Source organism: Arvicanthis niloticus, chromosome 30 (assembly GCF_011762505.2).
Source record: "Arvicanthis niloticus isolate mArvNil1 chromosome 30, mArvNil1.pat.X, whole genome shotgun sequence".
NCBI lineage: Eukaryota > Metazoa > Chordata > Mammalia > Rodentia > Muridae > Arvicanthis > Arvicanthis niloticus.
This window is the reverse complement of record NC_133438.1, coordinates 16,854,080-16,872,101: the sequence shown is the minus strand read 5'-3', so window position 1 is coordinate 16,872,101 and position 18,022 is coordinate 16,854,080. Positions and strand designations below refer to the sequence as shown.

General features: G+C 36.3%; 1 protein-coding gene across 2 annotated transcripts in view; it reads right to left on the bottom strand.

The window, feature by feature from the left end:
* The window catches only part of Lama2 (laminin subunit alpha 2), a 572,138-nt gene that overhangs the window by 197,547 nt on the left and 356,569 nt on the right, over positions 1 to 18,022 (bottom strand). For both annotated transcript variants that reach the window (XM_076927972.1, XM_076927973.1), the window contains exons 19-21: positions 11,402 to 11,613; positions 7,745 to 7,851; positions 4,349 to 4,529 (exon numbers count right to left, since the gene is read on the bottom strand). In XM_076927972.1, coding sequence (XP_076784087.1) covers positions 4,349 to 4,529; positions 7,745 to 7,851; positions 11,402 to 11,613 — 500 coding nt within the window. The remainder of the gene's footprint in view (positions 1 to 4,348; positions 4,530 to 7,744; positions 7,852 to 11,401; positions 11,614 to 18,022) is intronic.

Below are 18,022 nucleotides of genomic sequence, written 5' to 3'. Positions count from 1 at the left end.
TCTGATACATGGGAGACTGACAGAGTTCTCATTGCAGTTTTGACCATCAGAAAAGGGCCTAATAGCAGTCCCATTATAAAAGAGCTTAATAATGACTGATATAATTTTAGGAATTCTTATAGGATCATAATTAAGAATTAAGAAGTCATCTATTTGTGTTGGGGGCCGACTTTTAGCAGAAAGTGGCTATCAGCTTTGCAGCCATCTTGAGCCATATACCCTGACATGAGACTTGGATTACAATAGCTGAGCACACTCCGATAATCTTGGTTTAGATACCTTGGGTGTGTGAGATTAAAGGTGTGTGAGATTAAAGGTGTGTAACTTAAGAGTTTGACTTAGAAGTGTAGAGATCAGATTTAGAGACAAGACCTAAGGGCATGATTAAAGGCGTGACCTGAAGTCCTGGTTTAGAAGTGAGACATATAAAAGGATAGAGGTAGACAGAGAGAGAACAGATTACTTGACATTAGGTAGAAGACACTTGGCTCTAGAGAGAATCAGACACAGCAGAGAGAAGACAGAGAAGCAGGCACTTGGAAGAGAACTTGGAAGAAGTAACTTTGAACTTGGAGGCATTAGGAACTAGGAACTCAAGACTTGGGACTTGGACTAGGAAGAGAGACTGAAGAATAAACGGGATTGAATCACGCTCTATCTGGTCTCCATTCTTCACTCTCTCTCTTGCTGAACCCCAACCTGCGGACCGAGCGGCAGCTTGGGCCTGGATACAGTGGCTGCCAAATGCAGGGTAGCTCGGGCCTCAACATTTTGCTCAGGTCGCAACATATTTGCCTATATAGCACCACTACAGGACAGTACATCTTTGTAGATCTGCAAAGATCTGCGCAAAAGGGGTGGGCTAATACCTAGTGATTGTTATGCATGTTTAATAGTAACAAGAAAAGCATATTAATAGCAGGAACGAATTCTCTTGGGCCTTGACTATAGAAAAAAAATCTGTTGCAGATTGTAATCTGAACCAGACCATCTCAGGAAGACTACCTGAGAACAGCTTGTCCTATGATGGCTCCTGACAAACAATGAGGGTTTTCAGTCTCTCAAAGGGAGTGGATGCTTGTGCATTATGACCCAGGGACCTTGGGCCATAATCAACATGTCAACATCCCTGTTCCATTTCTTAGCTCACCTGAGGCTTTTTATACCCCAAGGGATTAAAAAGGAAAAGGGAGGCTTAAGGTTGTTTCCTGCTGATAGGGCAGAGTTAGGTTTTTAGGGTCTGTCCAATGCTCTAATGGGAATTAGAGTGGTTGATCTCATGTGTTTATTTCTATTTTTCTTTGCTATAAAAATTAATTTTTTCTTCCAGATAATAACACATGAAATTTTATTAAAACAAATGTGATACTTAAGACCAGTGCATTGTGTATATAGTTGTAAATATCATAGTGTATTTCAGTTTTATATATTTAAACATAATTCCATTTTAAAACTTTAAAAGTAGAATTATTTCTAAATTTTCTTGCTACCCAATTTAGTTCTTTAATTTCCAAGTTTTTTAAATCACCATAAATTAATTATAATATAGTGAATATTTTTCTACTTATTGTATATTTTCCAAGAAGATAAGAATTAGGTTTAAAAAAATCCTCAAAGTCTATCATAAGAAATGATGAATGCTGCTTATTGTGTTGACTTAATCCAACTGCTAAGAGTATGTTAAGTACAGTACTTACCTTAAAATAAATTATTGCAAGATAAGAAATAAGAATACTCAAATTCAAATTGAAGATCAGTTTTATGGAAAAGCTTTTAACTGGTTAGCTGATGCCTAAATTATTTTAACTGAGTCCATTTAGGTATTTGATTAATTTAAAATTTAAAATGTCATACTTATTACTCAAAGTGTTTTATACCAGCTGTGAATGTTTAGCACAATACTTGACATAGAATAAGTGCTAAATAAATGCCAGTGGTTATTGCTATTGTTTTTGTTAATGATAAGCTGATAGGTTTATTTATATATGACATTCATTAAAAAGAAAAATAGCATTTTGTTTAAATTTATGTGCTAAGAAACATGTTGGGACAGCTGGATCATTTTTTGAAAATAGAAAATCTCTATGTAGAACTGTGATAAATGATAGAAAGATCTGAGCAATGAATTAGTTTATTCTGCCAAAGCATAATGTGTACTACAATCAAAACTGTCAATAAAGATAATGGCAAGAAATATGATACTTATAGTCAGTATCTCTCATCATTATTCTAAAGCCATTATTAGCTCAGTGAATTCCTATGAATACTCTTGATATAGATACGTTTTATATCCTAAGTAAAAGTTGAATTTTGCAGTGAGAAAGCATAATCAAATTACATAGCCAAGGTCATAAAATTAGTTACTAATTGGACCACCAGATACATGCAGGATATTTGGTATAAGTAATACTCTTATTTTGTAAAGACTTCCATTGATTTGGACTCACCGTGGGTCTCAATTCTAAAGGTGTCTACTAGGGAGTTTGTAGTGATGCTTATCCAAGGGGGTAAAACTAACTCTGAATAATCCCGTGACCTGGGCTCCCAGATCAAATATAACAGGAAAGACAGATGGCAAGTTGGATATCATCATTTATTTCTTTTCTGAACAATGTGACCAGCTGCCTTATGCGCCTGCCAACATGCCCACCCAACCAGGGTAGAATATATCATCAAGCTATGAGCCAAAATAAATCCTTCCTTAAGTTCCCATTCAAACATTTAGATAGAGACATGAAGAACTTAACTTATACACAATTATAATCTTACCCAGTCTGATTTTTACTCTCCTCTATTCTGTCTCTCTGGCTTACAACACAACTAAGTATACACTTGGCATGTTATCCCCACTTCTTGTTATTAAATCTCTTTCAATATATAATAGGTCCTGTGCTAGATAGTTTTCTTTTCCTAATTTGACACAAACTAAGCCTATTTTGGAGGAGAGATTATCAACTGGGAAAATGCCCCCTACCAGATTGACCTGTGGGCAAGCTATTGGGGAATTTTGTTGATTGGTGATTGAAGCCGGTGAACTCATTTCAATGTGAATGTTGCCACCTCTAGTCCAGTTGTATAAGAAAGCAAGTTGTGCAAGACATGAGGAACAATCCACTAAAAATACTCCTTTAGGGCCTCTGCATCAGCTTCTGCAGCCTGGTTCCTGCCTTGAGTCCTGCCCTGACTTCTCTTAGTGATGAAGTGTGACCTAAAGATTGTAAGCTGAAATAAACCCTTTCTTCTACAGGTTGCTTTTGGTCATGGTGTTGTATCACAGCAATGGTATTCCAAACTTAAATGGCTCAACATTAATTCGTATCATGTTAAAGTGTCAATGAGAATTGTGCTTAAAGATCAGAATATTTTTAAGTAATTCTTAATAATTTTTAGGGCTTGCAGATATTAGTTGAGAGATCACACACATTTCTTAGAAGATCTTGACCACATCACACATGACTTAAAATGCCTTTCTAATAAAAATCATATGGCTAAAATTCAGGAGATAATCTGAAAGATAGCGGTTCTTTAAGTTCTTTGAAGTGTTATTTTAATTCCAACATAAATTTGCAATAATAATCAATGAAAACTTCCTAAAATCTTGCACTGAGGCTGTGAATACAGTATAGAGATAACAGCTGTCTAACAATGAATTTACTAAACAGAGGTGCAACTCATTTTTGTGGTTGTTGGAATAGCATCAGTTCTAAATTAGTGTTACATAAATCAAATCTAATTTCGATCTACTATTACTCCTAGCATGCTAATTGGTGTGTGTGTGTGTGTTCAGCTCATGATTTGTGTGAAAACTCTGGCTCAACATAGGACAAACACTCTTTCCAGTCATCGTGTTAGAAACTCCAATCTGCATTTCCTTATGAATTAAATACAACTTGTTTCTTTCCTAGAATGTTAAGGTTTTGGAGACAGCTGTGTTACAAGTATGGTTTTTATACTAGAAAAACAAACAAACAAAAACAAAAAAAAACCAAACTTCTTGGGTGCATTTTATGGTAGGAGAAGTTGAGATGTCTTGGTTTGTAAGAGAGTGTAAGGTAAATTGGCATAAAACACCCTGTGCACCTGAACTTCAAGCTACAGTAGTCATGGGAACGGAGAGCACTGACAATAGGGCATATCTAGATCAGGATATACTGATGGCTGTCCAGTACTTGCAAGCATATTTACATGTGTCCTGTTAATTATGAAAACAATGAACATATCTGTTACTTTGTTCTGCATCGCATATTTGTTTTCCACATTCATTTTCTTTAACAGATCAAATCGTTACAAGAGCCAGGACTATACACTCCAAGAATGAACGTACAGGACATTAGTCTCATTCACAGACCTGTGCAGCCTCCTTCTTGAAAGTTGAAGTAGCCGTGGGCACAACGGTCACATTTCTTCCCTTCTACTCCAGGTTGGCACCAGCACTGCCCACTCGCCTCACAGTCAAAGGATTTAGACCCAAAGGAATTGCAGTTGCAGGGCAGACAGCCCCTTCCCAGTTGCAGGCCAAAGGTTTCAGGCTGGCATGGAAGAGACAGGAAAGCTACTGAATCTCAGCAAGCTAGCTGATACCCAAAATCTAGATAGGTATTGAAGAACCCATGGGCCACCAGACTCTGTGGTGGCATTGACAACTGTCTATTACTCAATAGGTTTCTTTATCTTGACAAGGTGAAAAGTGGAGTTACTTGGAAATGTTATCAAAACTGTATCAAACCAGGCAATGTGTTTTTATCTCAGTCTCAGGAGCCTTCTATGGTCTTCCTTGGTTCCAACAGCAATGTGAAATGGATTATTGGCCACTTTTCTGTTCTTAACTTAAAATTTTATTCACTTTACTGCTAATACACAAAACTGTTACTTCCTAATTCTGAGAACTTGTTTAAAATTATTTTTAATATTCAGTACTCTAGTCATCAAAACCAGTTTTTGAAGGAAGATCAATTTGTTATATTAGAAAAATAAAGCCATGGCTTTTATCCAAGCTTGAAGCTCTGGATCTCCTGTCTAATGATACTACATCACCTTCCCACCATGGGTTGTATTACTAGCTTTGAAGACATTATTGAAATATATGTTATCAGGCCCAGGGTAACTATGATTAAAAAGACTGGTGGGTTTAGGAATCATCACTAGTACTTGAAAAATAAAGAGCATATTCTACTTAAAGTACACTACTTTTCTTTTATAAATATAAAGTATGTCACATTATTATGGCATTTTAATCTGGAAAATTACTCTCAGTAATTACTTCTTTGTCAAAATAATTTGTATTTTGAAAAATTAGACTTCATAATTACTTCTTGGTTAAAAAATTAATCTTGCCATTTATTGGGAATCACCCAAAGAGAAATGAATAAGCTTCATTAGATTTTTAATATTATTGTTCAGCAGTATTAGAAATTTGAAAAATTAAAATTACACTGAGAATTAGATTTAATATGACTAGCTAAGAATAGTTGTATTGTTTAAAATGTACAATGAGTCGATTGAATGTGATAATCATGTTAATTTTTACGGCTGACTTTATTTTAAGTTCTAGTTGTAATTCAAATTTATCATATTAAAGAAAAAAATTATTAGCACTAACAATAACGAATATTTTTGAGATTAAAATTACCTATAAAAAAGTAAAACATTTTTTATTCATAAAATAATTTCAATGTAAAGCCGTTAACCTTAGAGAAATTATCAGCTATCAGAACAAAGAGTAAATAAATAACAAGCATGCTCATTACACACTGTTTACCATAGCATGTAATTGTGGCGACACTCAAATCTGCACTGTTAGAGAGGCACCAAATAAATTATATTATATTAATGTTATAAATAAAATGAGAGGCAATTAAGTAAAATCTATTTGAAGCAGTTTTAATGATAAGAATATATTTATGATACGATGCCAAGCAAAAATTCCAAAAAGCAGTGTACACATGGTCTAGAGTGTCATTTTAATTACATAATGTGTCATCACACTCACACAACCAAACCCCCACACACATCCAGCAAAACACACACACACACACACACACACACACACACACACACACACAGATGCACACATATACAAATGCACTCATGCATGCATGCACATCCCCCCACATGCCCAGAGACACATACACAAACACTGGCATGCATGAGCACTTGAGTACAGATGGTAGAAATTTCAAAAGAGGATGTTGGAATCCCTGGAACATGGCTGGCTATGAGCAGCCCAATGGGGAAGAAAGTTTTTAAAGTGGAAAGTTTTTTTTTTCTTTTTTACTTTGTGTCTGTAAACGTGAGAATGTGTTTCTTGTGTTTGGTGTGCACATGAGCAAAATAATTAGATGGAAATTAGCAAAATCTTAGCTAATATGAAATGTCAGGCTCATGTTATTTAATAACATTGTTAACTAATTGCATCAACTCTTAATTCTCTAGAATTATTTGGTTTGTCCATAGACATTTTTTTGAAAATATTTTACTTTATTTGTACAAGTGTTTTGCCTGCATGTATGTGTGTACACAACATTGGTGCCTGGTACCTGTAGAGGCCAGAAATTGATGTTGGAGTCTCAAAAACAGGAGTTACAGATACTTGGAATCAAACCTGGGTCATCTGGAAGAGCAGTCAATGCTCTAGACTGCTGCGCCATCGCTCCAATCTCCACAGCCATGCTTACTGAAAACTTACACACTGAATGCAATTTTAAAAGCATAACAACAGCAATTTTTAAAAGACAAGGCTTTAGTCAGGCATTGTCTAATTTCTGCATTTGCAGTTTGCACACTTAGCGATCAAAATCATTTGATAAAAGACCTCCAACACAATTCATCTGCAACCCAGGAACACATGCTCATACAGTCTTGCAGTGCCTACCCGCACAGGGGCCCGATAGGCTCCCCGAGGGCACCCGCTGGAGCCGCTGGAACCCCACCTTCGAGGAGCCCCCAGCACCTGCTGTGCTCTTCGTGACTGCTCCTCCTGATGGTGCACCTGCCTGCTGAGGCTGCACTGTCTTCCTACAAAGCCTGATTTACAGATACATCTTCCTGTCACATCACACTGCGGTGACACAGAGCCCAGGGGACTGCAGTCACAAGGCTCACAGAATCGCTTCACTGGGTCCCACCACGTACTGAGCTTTAAAACCCAATGGAAGGGAAAACAAGGAAACAAAGCAGAATGACCATATGGTATTATTCAAGAGAGAGGCAGGGAAATTTTGATACTTTCTACTAAAGCCCAGCCTGAAGCCTGAAAATTACTTGCTTGTTGTGAATAATAAAATCTATCTGACAGAAACTAAAATCCAAAGATTCAATGCACCTGCCTTAGGCAGGTAGGACCATCACTGTACTAGTTAACTGTTATGTCTAAAACCATATTGAAAAATTTTCACTAAATAGAATGTGTATTCACTGAAACTAATTTTTAAACAACAGAACTTGAAGGGGTGGTGTTCACTAACCTCAAAAGGAATTGCACATGTTAATCTCCCTCAAGGTAAATTATTTTACTCTGCATAGACTAGAATTAAATCTATTATTTGTTGAAGAAATTCTTAAATCATAGCAATCATTATACAAATTTGGAGGTAGGAACACAGGTCACCTGCAATGTTGAGTTTTCTGTTTAAGAAAATGTTTCAGTGAGTACAAATATTTTATCTTCAGAAGTAAATAACTGTGACCTCTTTGTTCAACATGAGTATGCAATCCGTCATTGAAAGGAGGTGAGGGTGATCCTTACCTTACACTCGTCACAGTGCCGCCCCTGCACATTGGGTTTGCACTCACACTGTCCTGTTTTAGTGTGACAAATCTCTGAGAAGGAGCCATTGGTGTTACAACGGCACGCTGAAAAGACAAGATACACAGGCAATGAAAATACAGTCTTACAGATTGTAAATGTGGATCAGGTAGCCCCTCTCTGAAATGTCTGTGACCAGAAGCATCTCAGATTTGAGATGCATATTAAGTTTGGAATATATGTTTAGACTTCTCTGGTTTCTAACGTAAAAATACAAGATTTGAAGTGCTGAACATCTAAATGAGAGAACTGTAGCCGTGGATGTATCAACACCGAAGTTCAGTATTAGAATATCTTCTAATGCACTGGGTACTCTTTCAGGCATTCAATTATTTAATCCCTGGAAAATCTTTACATATTGTAGACATTCTTGGCATATCACTCTACTTAAGTATCAATATAATTGCTATTATGATCTTGAGAATAAAGACAATGAAGCACAAAAAAGCAATAACATGCAATGTCACATGTGTGGTAACTGTTACAGCAGTTCCCAAAATCAACTTGAGCCATGAAGTTCCCCATTTCCAGGTTCAATGTTTTACCTTTTCTTAGACACATTGGGGTGCTGTTTAATTGTCATATTCTCATTATATATAACATAGACCCCCTGGAAGGCTGGAGAATTTTGAGGAATTACCAGTATTAAAAATCCTCTTGACACCGAATTAATGTCATTTTTAATAAAACATTTTCAATATAATATTATTTACTAGTGCCAGTTTTTTATCTTCAATAATAAAGATAAGTTTAAATAAATATCCTTTTTATACCATAAACACATTTAAGAGAACAAACCATTATTTCAAATCTATTAAAAATGAAACATATTTATCTTTATAATTATATATATTGCTAAAAATCATTTTTATTTTTTAATTTTTATTCTGTTTCCAAAGGTAGGAAGCATACTTGCTTTAGTAACTTTTATCACTTTTTTTGTATTAGAAAAGTTTTATGAAGATATTCTGAAACGTACTGACTATGTAAGTCTAAAACCTGTTTTAGTTCTCAGATACGAGAAGTAATTAATGGCTTATTCTGCATTTGACAAGTATATTTTTAACGGTATATTTATCAGTACATAATTGTACTGATGCCAGAATAAAGTTGTGAGGGAGAGACGACATGGAATTTGTTCATACGCGGCTTTGGTAAGTATGTATTACACCACAGTTTATGAATTCATTGTCAAAAGACATGGTGCCATCTTATGATACTATTATGTTGGTTTGGCTCCAGGTTCTACCATTTTTAATTGTTTTTCTAAAATGTGTCTCTCTTCCATCAACATTTGTCCTTCTCAGTGACCACCAATTTGAAGCCACAGAGAATTTGGCCCAGCCAATAACCCCTTCCTTTTTCTCGGTCAAGAGCCCAAGAATAGTTTACAGGTGGAGTATAAGAACAGGATGAGAAAACAAATCTTCACCAAAATCTCACTTTCATGTGGACATGAGAATTGCTCTGCATATTATATCTTCGTGTAAGTTTCTTATGTATATTATACGTAAGCTTTGCAAGTTTCAAATTATTTAGAATCACTAACCCCACCCTTTACAAGTGGGAAATACAAAATTTACCATAAAGATGATGGTAACTGATTAATGTCATCTAAAAATAACAAAAGCAGTATTCGATTTTATAAGTACACATGAAAAATATAACAAATAGGGTACATAACTTAAAATATTTCTATATACTAATGAGATACCCAAGTAATTTATCTTGACAAAAGTATAGTTTTAGTCAGAAATGTGTGTGTGCATACGTGTGTGTGTGTGTGTGTGTGTGTGTGTGTGTGATTGTGCGCACACATGAACTTTAAGGTGGTCCCATTTTGTAGCCCAAGCTGTCCTAGAACTTGGTGATGCTACGGCCTCAGCTTCCTGAATGTTGTGATTACCGTGTTTAGTACCATGAGTTACGAAGTTAATATGAATGAGGGCTTGCTCTCTATGTATAGAGGAGATATTATACCCCAGAAAATTATAAACATTCAGTAAAATATTTTGTATGTTTTAAATCAAATCATATGCTGGAGAGCCGTAAAAGTTACAAGCAGACCTATATTGCGTGGCAAACTGATGATGATTTACACGTTTAGTTGTTGCTGTTCTCAGATTTTTCTCTTATGATCTCAAAGTACTTCATGCCGTGGATGGTAACAAAATGAGGAGAATGTCCTTAGCTTTGTGGAGGCAGTTATTAGAAGACATAAGAAGAAGACATGAAATGGATTAACTAGACCTAGATTCAGTGAGGCACCAGTATTTATGACTATACAGGGACCACTTCCAAAGACTGACAATGGAAAGAATCTCCAGTATCAAGAGCTTAACTGTATCCCCTGTACATGCTACATCCATTACCCCCACAGAAAACGCATGACCCTTTGGATATGGGGAAACCATTCCTAGAGTCACATAGCTAGAGACGAAAACTCCTGGTATGCAGCATGAACAGAAGACATTCTTGAGCTCCCTGATGTTTCCCATAAATGCCAAATTCCACAGTGTTTAAAGTCACTCTGGCCTTGTGGGAAATTTTATTTAGAAAGTCAATTTGTGCTCTTAACAGATACCAATTATTCCAGAGATTGATTTGTTTTGACTTAACACATTATCATTCTGAAAGGACAAAAACTAACACTCAGCATCTCAATTTCAGAGAGAACATCTCTACTTTCATGATGGGTGAGTGCTGCTTACTGCAGAGATAACAGGCTGAGTTTCCTTTGGTGCCTGCAATTTCATAGTTCCTGGATCCACCTCACTATCACATCTCTTCTTACAACATTAATTCCACAAAAATAAACTATTGCTGGTCTCATAGCTCTCTTTCCAAAGATTATAACAGTGAAGTAAATAGCTGCCACATAAATCATCAGAACACTGATATAGATTCATACTTCTGGGCTTATTTTCTTTTGCATATTGGGTTATTATAAAAAACTGTAATATCTGAGTTATCACTGAATTCTAAACCTAAGGAAGAAAAGATTAGAAGAGGAACATGTTGTACCAAAAAGCCTCAAATCTTTGAGAAGTGTTCTATAAATAATTCCGGGCTGTGAATTAATCAAATCAACCAGCAGGTGCCGTTTGGTAAAAGTATTGTCATGTTTTTACATTATAAAATAAAAAGAAACAAAAAACCTGCAACGTCTCCATATGATAGCAAAACCAGTTAACACCTGCTGATAGGTATTATGCAATAATATAGAGAAATGATTTACTTTAATCAAATGATTAAGTTGATACTAATGAAAAAGTCCAAACAAGACTGTATCATTTCTAAACTCCTTTGTTAAAAATTTCAGTTCAATTAAAACACAATTTCTTGATAGATATAAGTATAAATATGTGAATCTCTTGAAAACCAATATTTAGCAATACAACAAGTTTTAAGGGATTTATTCTACTCATTGCTACAAGGAAGTGTTTTGAAACATGCAGACTTCATGTCTTCATGGGCATTCATCATCCATGTATTACAGATAATTTCCTAGTCTCCAATCCCCACTCTAGAGCTCATCAGCTTCTCTGAGGTATCATACATCAATTCTGTCAGGGACATCAATAGTTCAAGACTTACGCTGACAGTTCTTTGCATCAACTGCGTCTCCAAAATACCCATCAGCACAGAGCTCACAGTACCGGCCTGTTGTACCTGGCTTACAAATCAGACAGGAGCCAGACAAGCTGTCACAGCTGCCAGCGATGGAGAAGTCAAGGTTGTCATTGCAGTGGCATGGCTGACATGATCCTCCAGGTATAGAAGGTTGTCCAAAATAGCCTTCTGCACACCTAAGGTGATAATTTCCAATGGTGAGATTTTAGGGTGTAAGGATAGGGGAGCGGGGGAGGGGAGCTCAAGAATCCCACCCAGCACAATGTTTACATTTCTTTCATAGTCTTTTGCAAGGATCGTGGCTTTTCCTCTTAAGTGTTCCTTTTCTCAAGTGCAGAGTGATTTCTAAAAATTCTTTTGCTATAACTGCAGTATAGATACAAGATGAAACGTTGCCTGTTTCACTTATAATTATATTTCAGCCAAAAAAAAAATCCTGTCACTGACATTGAAGATGGAACCAAAGCATAAGAAGAATCTGTGGCTGGAACTCTGAAGGAATCTAGGTTCACACTACCGAGCCTTTATATAAAAACAGATTATATGTCTCCACCTCCAATTGGTTGGTCTTTGTCCACATATATAAGGTTCATATATTTGTTGCTGTTGTTCTTTTAGCAATAACTTGTTATGAGGAAATCAACTCAAATAGAACATTTATCAAATAGAAATTGTGACTCAGAAAATAGTGTCACTTGACTAGGAGCCCTGGGCATCTCTGAATCAATAACAAGTTTGTATACATTTGCACATAGGTTAAGATGGTTGTTTTCAATGAAGCGTCTTCATTCAGGAGGAGTCTAAGTAAAAATGTCTGCCCATTACGATAGTGTATGAAAGGGCAAACCTGAGAAGTTACCCAAGTTCACACCAGAAAATTCTAGGTCTTAATAATAATAAAAACCATCCCCCAACTTTATTTATTTGGAAATAAAACACCCACCTAAGTTTATCATTTATAAACTCTGGCAGAGAAACGATTTATGACTTATCCCATCCCTTTGTTCCTGATGTACATGTTTTAAAATTCTGCTCAATGGTACTGATGCTCAGATTCACACTTGCCAAGATCACACTTGCCAAGATCTTTCTATTCAGCTTGGTCCTCTCAGTTACACGGTCTTGTGCTTTGTATTTAGCCATACGCCTCAAAGAAGTAGTGAAACAGCATTAGAAGGCCGTGGCTGGTCTACCTCTGTTATCTGTGGCATCTTATGAAATAAAATACTCTGTAGCAAGGATCGAAAGTGAGAGGGAACAGGAGCAGTGTACAAGAATATCATCAACTTCATGGTATACAATATTCATGTTCTTCTGCTCAGATGCAGAAATACACTAGAAAGAATCTATCATTTGAAACACAAGTGTATGGACTCCAATATGGGGTAGTAGTGAATGCATTAATAACATTAATAGGTCAACTTTGTTAATTTGATGCACATACATTTATCATTCTAAGTTTATTGAAACTTTATAAGTGGCAATATTATGAACAGACTTGAGGTTTTATCGCCATCTTTTAAAACTTTTTAAAATTATAATCACAAGTGGTTTATAAAATTGTGAAAACTGTACATTCAGAGATTAGAAGAATATTTCTACTAATTATTATTACCAATTATTACTTATTAATTTTCTACTACAGGCAATAAAATGGCACTATAGTACATAAAATTTCCTCACAATTACTTCTGGAGTGTTTTAAAGATAAATTATTAAGGATATATCTTTGAATATTAACATATTTTTACCTTATTTGATCTTTAGATATTATGAATATCTATATATATTCACATCTCATTTTACTTATTCAAAGAGTGCCTTTGTCCAGCTAGAATGGGTTCTGCACCAAACATTATCAAACTCAACAGGAACCTATTACATTCATCTTGCTTCCTTCAAAAGGTCTTACTGATCCCAAGAGAGATGGAATTATATAATAAGGTCGTAGACATTTTCTTAACAAAGATACCAATAGTAAGTCCAAATTCTCCTGGAATTGAAAATATATGCATAAAATATAATGAAAAAGAATAACTAAACAAGCATCTGCCATTTTAATTTATATATATATATATATATATATATATATATATATATATATATATATAGAAAATATATATAAGGAAAGTCCATGACAACTTGACAACTTATAGGCCATTTGACTAAAGTAGAATTATTTTTTTCCTCCAAGAAAAAAATATGTTACATAGTAACATGTGAGCAACCTCTTAGACAGTTAATCATTTGATTTTTATTACTAGTGTGTGGTGTATGCACGTGCATGTGTGTGTGTGCAAACATATATGTGTATGTATGGTGCATGTGTGTGGTATGGATGTGCATGTGTGTGTGTGTATGTGTCTGTCTGTGTGTGTATACAGACTAGACTTTTAAAATATGTAAAAAGTTGAGGGATGGGGCCATCCACCCATCTCAAAATATTTAACCCAGAATTATTCTTGTTTGGTGGAAATGCAGGGACAAAAAATGGAGCAGAGACTGAAGGAAAGACCATACAGAGACCACCCCACCTTGGGATCCATCTCATCTGCAGACACCAAACCTAGACATTATTGTTGATGCCAAGAAGTGCTTCCAGACAGGAGCATAACTAGTATGGCTGTCCTTTGAGAGGCTCCGCCCGCATCTGATTAAGACAGATGCAGATACTTACAGTCAACTGTTGGACTGAACCCTGGGACCCCAGTGGAGGAGTTAAGAGAAGGACTGAAGGAGCTGAAGGGGTTTGCAACTCCATAGGAAGAACAACAATATCAACCAATGAGACACCCGAGAGCTTCCAGGGACTAAACCACCAACCAAAGAGTATACATGGAGGGATCCATGGCTCCAGCTACAAATATAGCAGAAGATGGCCTTATCTGGCATCAATGGGAGGGGAGGCCCTTGGTCCTGTGGAAGCTTGTTGCTCCAGCATAGGGGTATGCTAGAGAGGTGAGGCAGGAGTGGGTGCATAGATGGGTGAGCACCCTCTTACAGACAAAGGGGAAGGGGATGAGATGAGGGGTTTGTGGAGGAGAAACTGGGAATGGGGACAACATTTAAAATGTAAGTAAATAAAATAACCAATTTTAAAAAAGAGATAGAAAGGTTCCATTGGGGATTAAAAAGTAATCTAATCATAGAGAATATTATTATGTGTTGATTAATAATCAGAATTATTGTTACATTTTGTGTCATGTAATTAAAATTAGTAAATATCATATTCCCATTGGTCTTTGCAGATTCTCAGATTTTCTCTTCAGCACTCTAATTTAAATGTCTCTGGCTCTCTCTCACCAATAATGCAGTGTGAAGACAGTAAAAACAATTTGTAGGATTCTTTGTTAAATATGGACATCCTGACTATACTTTTTCATATTCATTAATTTTCAAATCAAATCATAATAGTTTAGCAAAAAGTCCTTTAAATGTAAATGTGGATTCAGCCCACACAACAGCTCTGTAGCTGAGCTGCTGCTGCTAGTTTAGGAACAATATTATTTATTATAGGATGGTAAATACAAATGAAAATGAATGACAGTTGTAGAAACCAAGGAGGATAGAAATCAATGGAATAGGACCAATGAATCTCTGTCTCATTCTGTCCGACCATTCCTGTGGACTAAAACGATAGACCTCTGCCTCATTCTGTTCTATCATTCTGTAATGCAATTTTCTGTTATCATCTGAGACCTACACTCCCATCCCCCATCTTCCTTAAAACTTAAAAAGAAGAATATAGGAATCAACAGAGCCATTTTATAGTATATTATTAGAAACAAAGAATCATATTATTCTACTGTCTGGGCACAAGAACCATGCATTTACACATCTAACCACAGAAGAATTAAAGACACACAAGAGTTAGAATCAAAGCCTTTTCACAATGGTGGAGCTGAATGCGGGTGGCTGAACAAGTGATAGCGTCTGGCTCAGGAGCGGAATGACTGCAGTCTTCCAGAGAGAACTACATCAGCAGAAGAGGAGCCTGGAATCTTACTGGGTTGCCTGGGCTGTGTGCAATGCTCTCATTGCTTTCCGTTCAGCTAAATGCTGGCTTGCTTACAAGGTGCCTGTGCCAAACCTAAAGGCACTGGTGAGGCAGTAGGCCCAACTAGACACCTGAGCACAGCTCAGAAGCTGCACTGGCAAGAAACAGTTCCTGGGCACAAAACATGGTGCTTGATCCAAGAGCCGATTGCTCCCTCCTTATGGTGCACAATGACTTGTGAATAGCTTCTAAAACCCTCAGCTGTTACAATTCTGTTAACAGTGTCATGAAAGATGAATAAGTTACTTTCTGCAGCTAAGACCCAACGACCAAAGATCAAGTCTTGGGCAGAAAATATCCACAGCATTGTACTTGGGGGACTTCATTCAGATCAAGACCTTTCTGAACGAGAGAATATGTAAATGGTGTCTTTGATTTTTAATAATAATAACAACTCCATTTATATCTAAAATAAATCTCGTGGTTAAAATTATAAGTGGACTTTCAAAATGTTAAGCCTTCTACATTTTCAGGGGTTACTTGTAAGTAATCTTTGGGTTTCTCTCTCTTCAACTAGTGAGTTCTTAGTATTTTCCATTTGGGGAGAAGATGGGATTTAAGGAATCCACGCATTGCAATTGTTTTATATTTTCCTATAGTTAATGTGCAATAGATTTTTGATTGTCTCTATGATGTATGGTCTATTGCTGAGGTTACAGACACTGATAGCCACTTAATACCTGATTGTCACCAGCCTTTGATTAGCTTTTGTGGTCTTATTTTAGCTTTTCTATACAGCTCAGTGCTCACTCAGATCCCTTCAAGCCTGTTGCAATGCTATTTCTTTCTGCTTTTCTAAATAATAAAAGCCTAGAATCTTAACAAAGAATCTTAGTGGAAGTCTCCTCTTCTCAGTATCCTAACTTTATTTCCGTTGTGAAACTATACTCAGCAAAGAAGCTACACAAGAGTTTCCAGGCTATAACTGACACTTGAAATCTTAAGAAATCTCATTAACAATTTGATACTTTGTTGTGTTCACAATTTTCATTCCACTTACTGTCTTTGTTGGTCGGTTGTGTTGTTTGTGTATTCATTCCCTCAATTTAATAAGCAAATTCGTCTTGTACTATATGCCATAGGAAAGAGAGGAAAACGGGAATATAGGGAATTTCTAGTCTTTGGGTTGTGGTTTCTCATGGCTTCTCAGCTCTTCTGAGTCTTGCTCAAACAACAAAAGTAGGATGCTTCTTCAGCACAGTAGAGGGGAGATGAGCGCTAAGTTCATGGCCTGAGTTACAGAGCTATTGACTTTTGGTTGCCACTGGAAGAGGGAAAGCCAGCCTTCTTCAGTGAAATGACACCTTGTATGTCAACCACATTCCTGAAGCAGACACACAACAAAGTGGATTCCATGCATTTGAAAGATTTAGTTTGTTTGGTGTGTGCGTGTGCATGTTTTAAAGGAGGAAGAAGAAATTGGATTAGAACGAGGTAGAAGAAGATCTGTTAGGTGCTGAAGAAGAGGCATGAATGTGAGAAAAATGCACTGTATAAAATTACAGAGAATAAATAAATGCATTGTCTAAAAAATGAGTTGATGGAGTCAGAAAGAGACAGAGAAATAAAGATATAGATGCTGTCACATCCCAGTGTTAGCCTCAAAGAAGCCAAACAGTTCTTGAACAATTATTCCCCTGAGTGAGAACAAAGGGGAGAGAGTTAGCTGAAATATGGAAAGGGAAAGCTATTGGTGAGGACCAGGGAAAAGAAGATGTCAGCTGAAACATATTTAGGTAAATCATTCAGGACTGGTTGGGTACACTGTGTGTCATTTTAACACTCATAACCACAAATACTCACCTACTGCACACACACATGTGCACAAAAACCTTGAACTCTATTAACTGGTTAGAACTTTAATCCACGACAGCTTGCAAAAGAGAAAGGAGAAAAACTACTCACCCAGCCCATGCATCTAAGGCATCACAACTCCCATAGAAGACTGGAGTCTCAGAAAGGAAATTAATTGAGATAGAGAATATAAAGATGAATGTCTTCTTGACATATTCATGTCATAAAATAAGGGCAGATGATTTGAGTTTGCGTGTATAGTCAACCATGAGCAGTTGACTTGAGTTTCCTCACTATCCATTGCAGGGAATGTTAGAAGTGTTAATATGTCCATGGATATCTCCTAAACTTAAGTAATTACGAAAGTCCTTACTACAGGAATTGTGACACCGTGGAAGACAACTTGTCTGCTATAGAATGTTGGGTTGGGTCATGCTGACTTCAGTTTTCTTTCCCTTCAATGCCCACAAATTCATTTAAAAATATTTCTATTAGTATTTCTGATCCATCTGATAGGTCTTTTGACTCATAAAAAGCCTCTGAAATAGAAAATCTCAAGTATTCAAGGAAAATCTTAACCTAAATTCTGGCTAAGGAAATATAATATCTCATTACCTCTCTAATAATACTAGAAGATTATTTTGCACTGGCAAACTTAAGTAAGATGTACCATTTGCTACACAGACTATGCATCTTCCTATCTTCTGAATCTGATTAATACAGATTTTAGACAG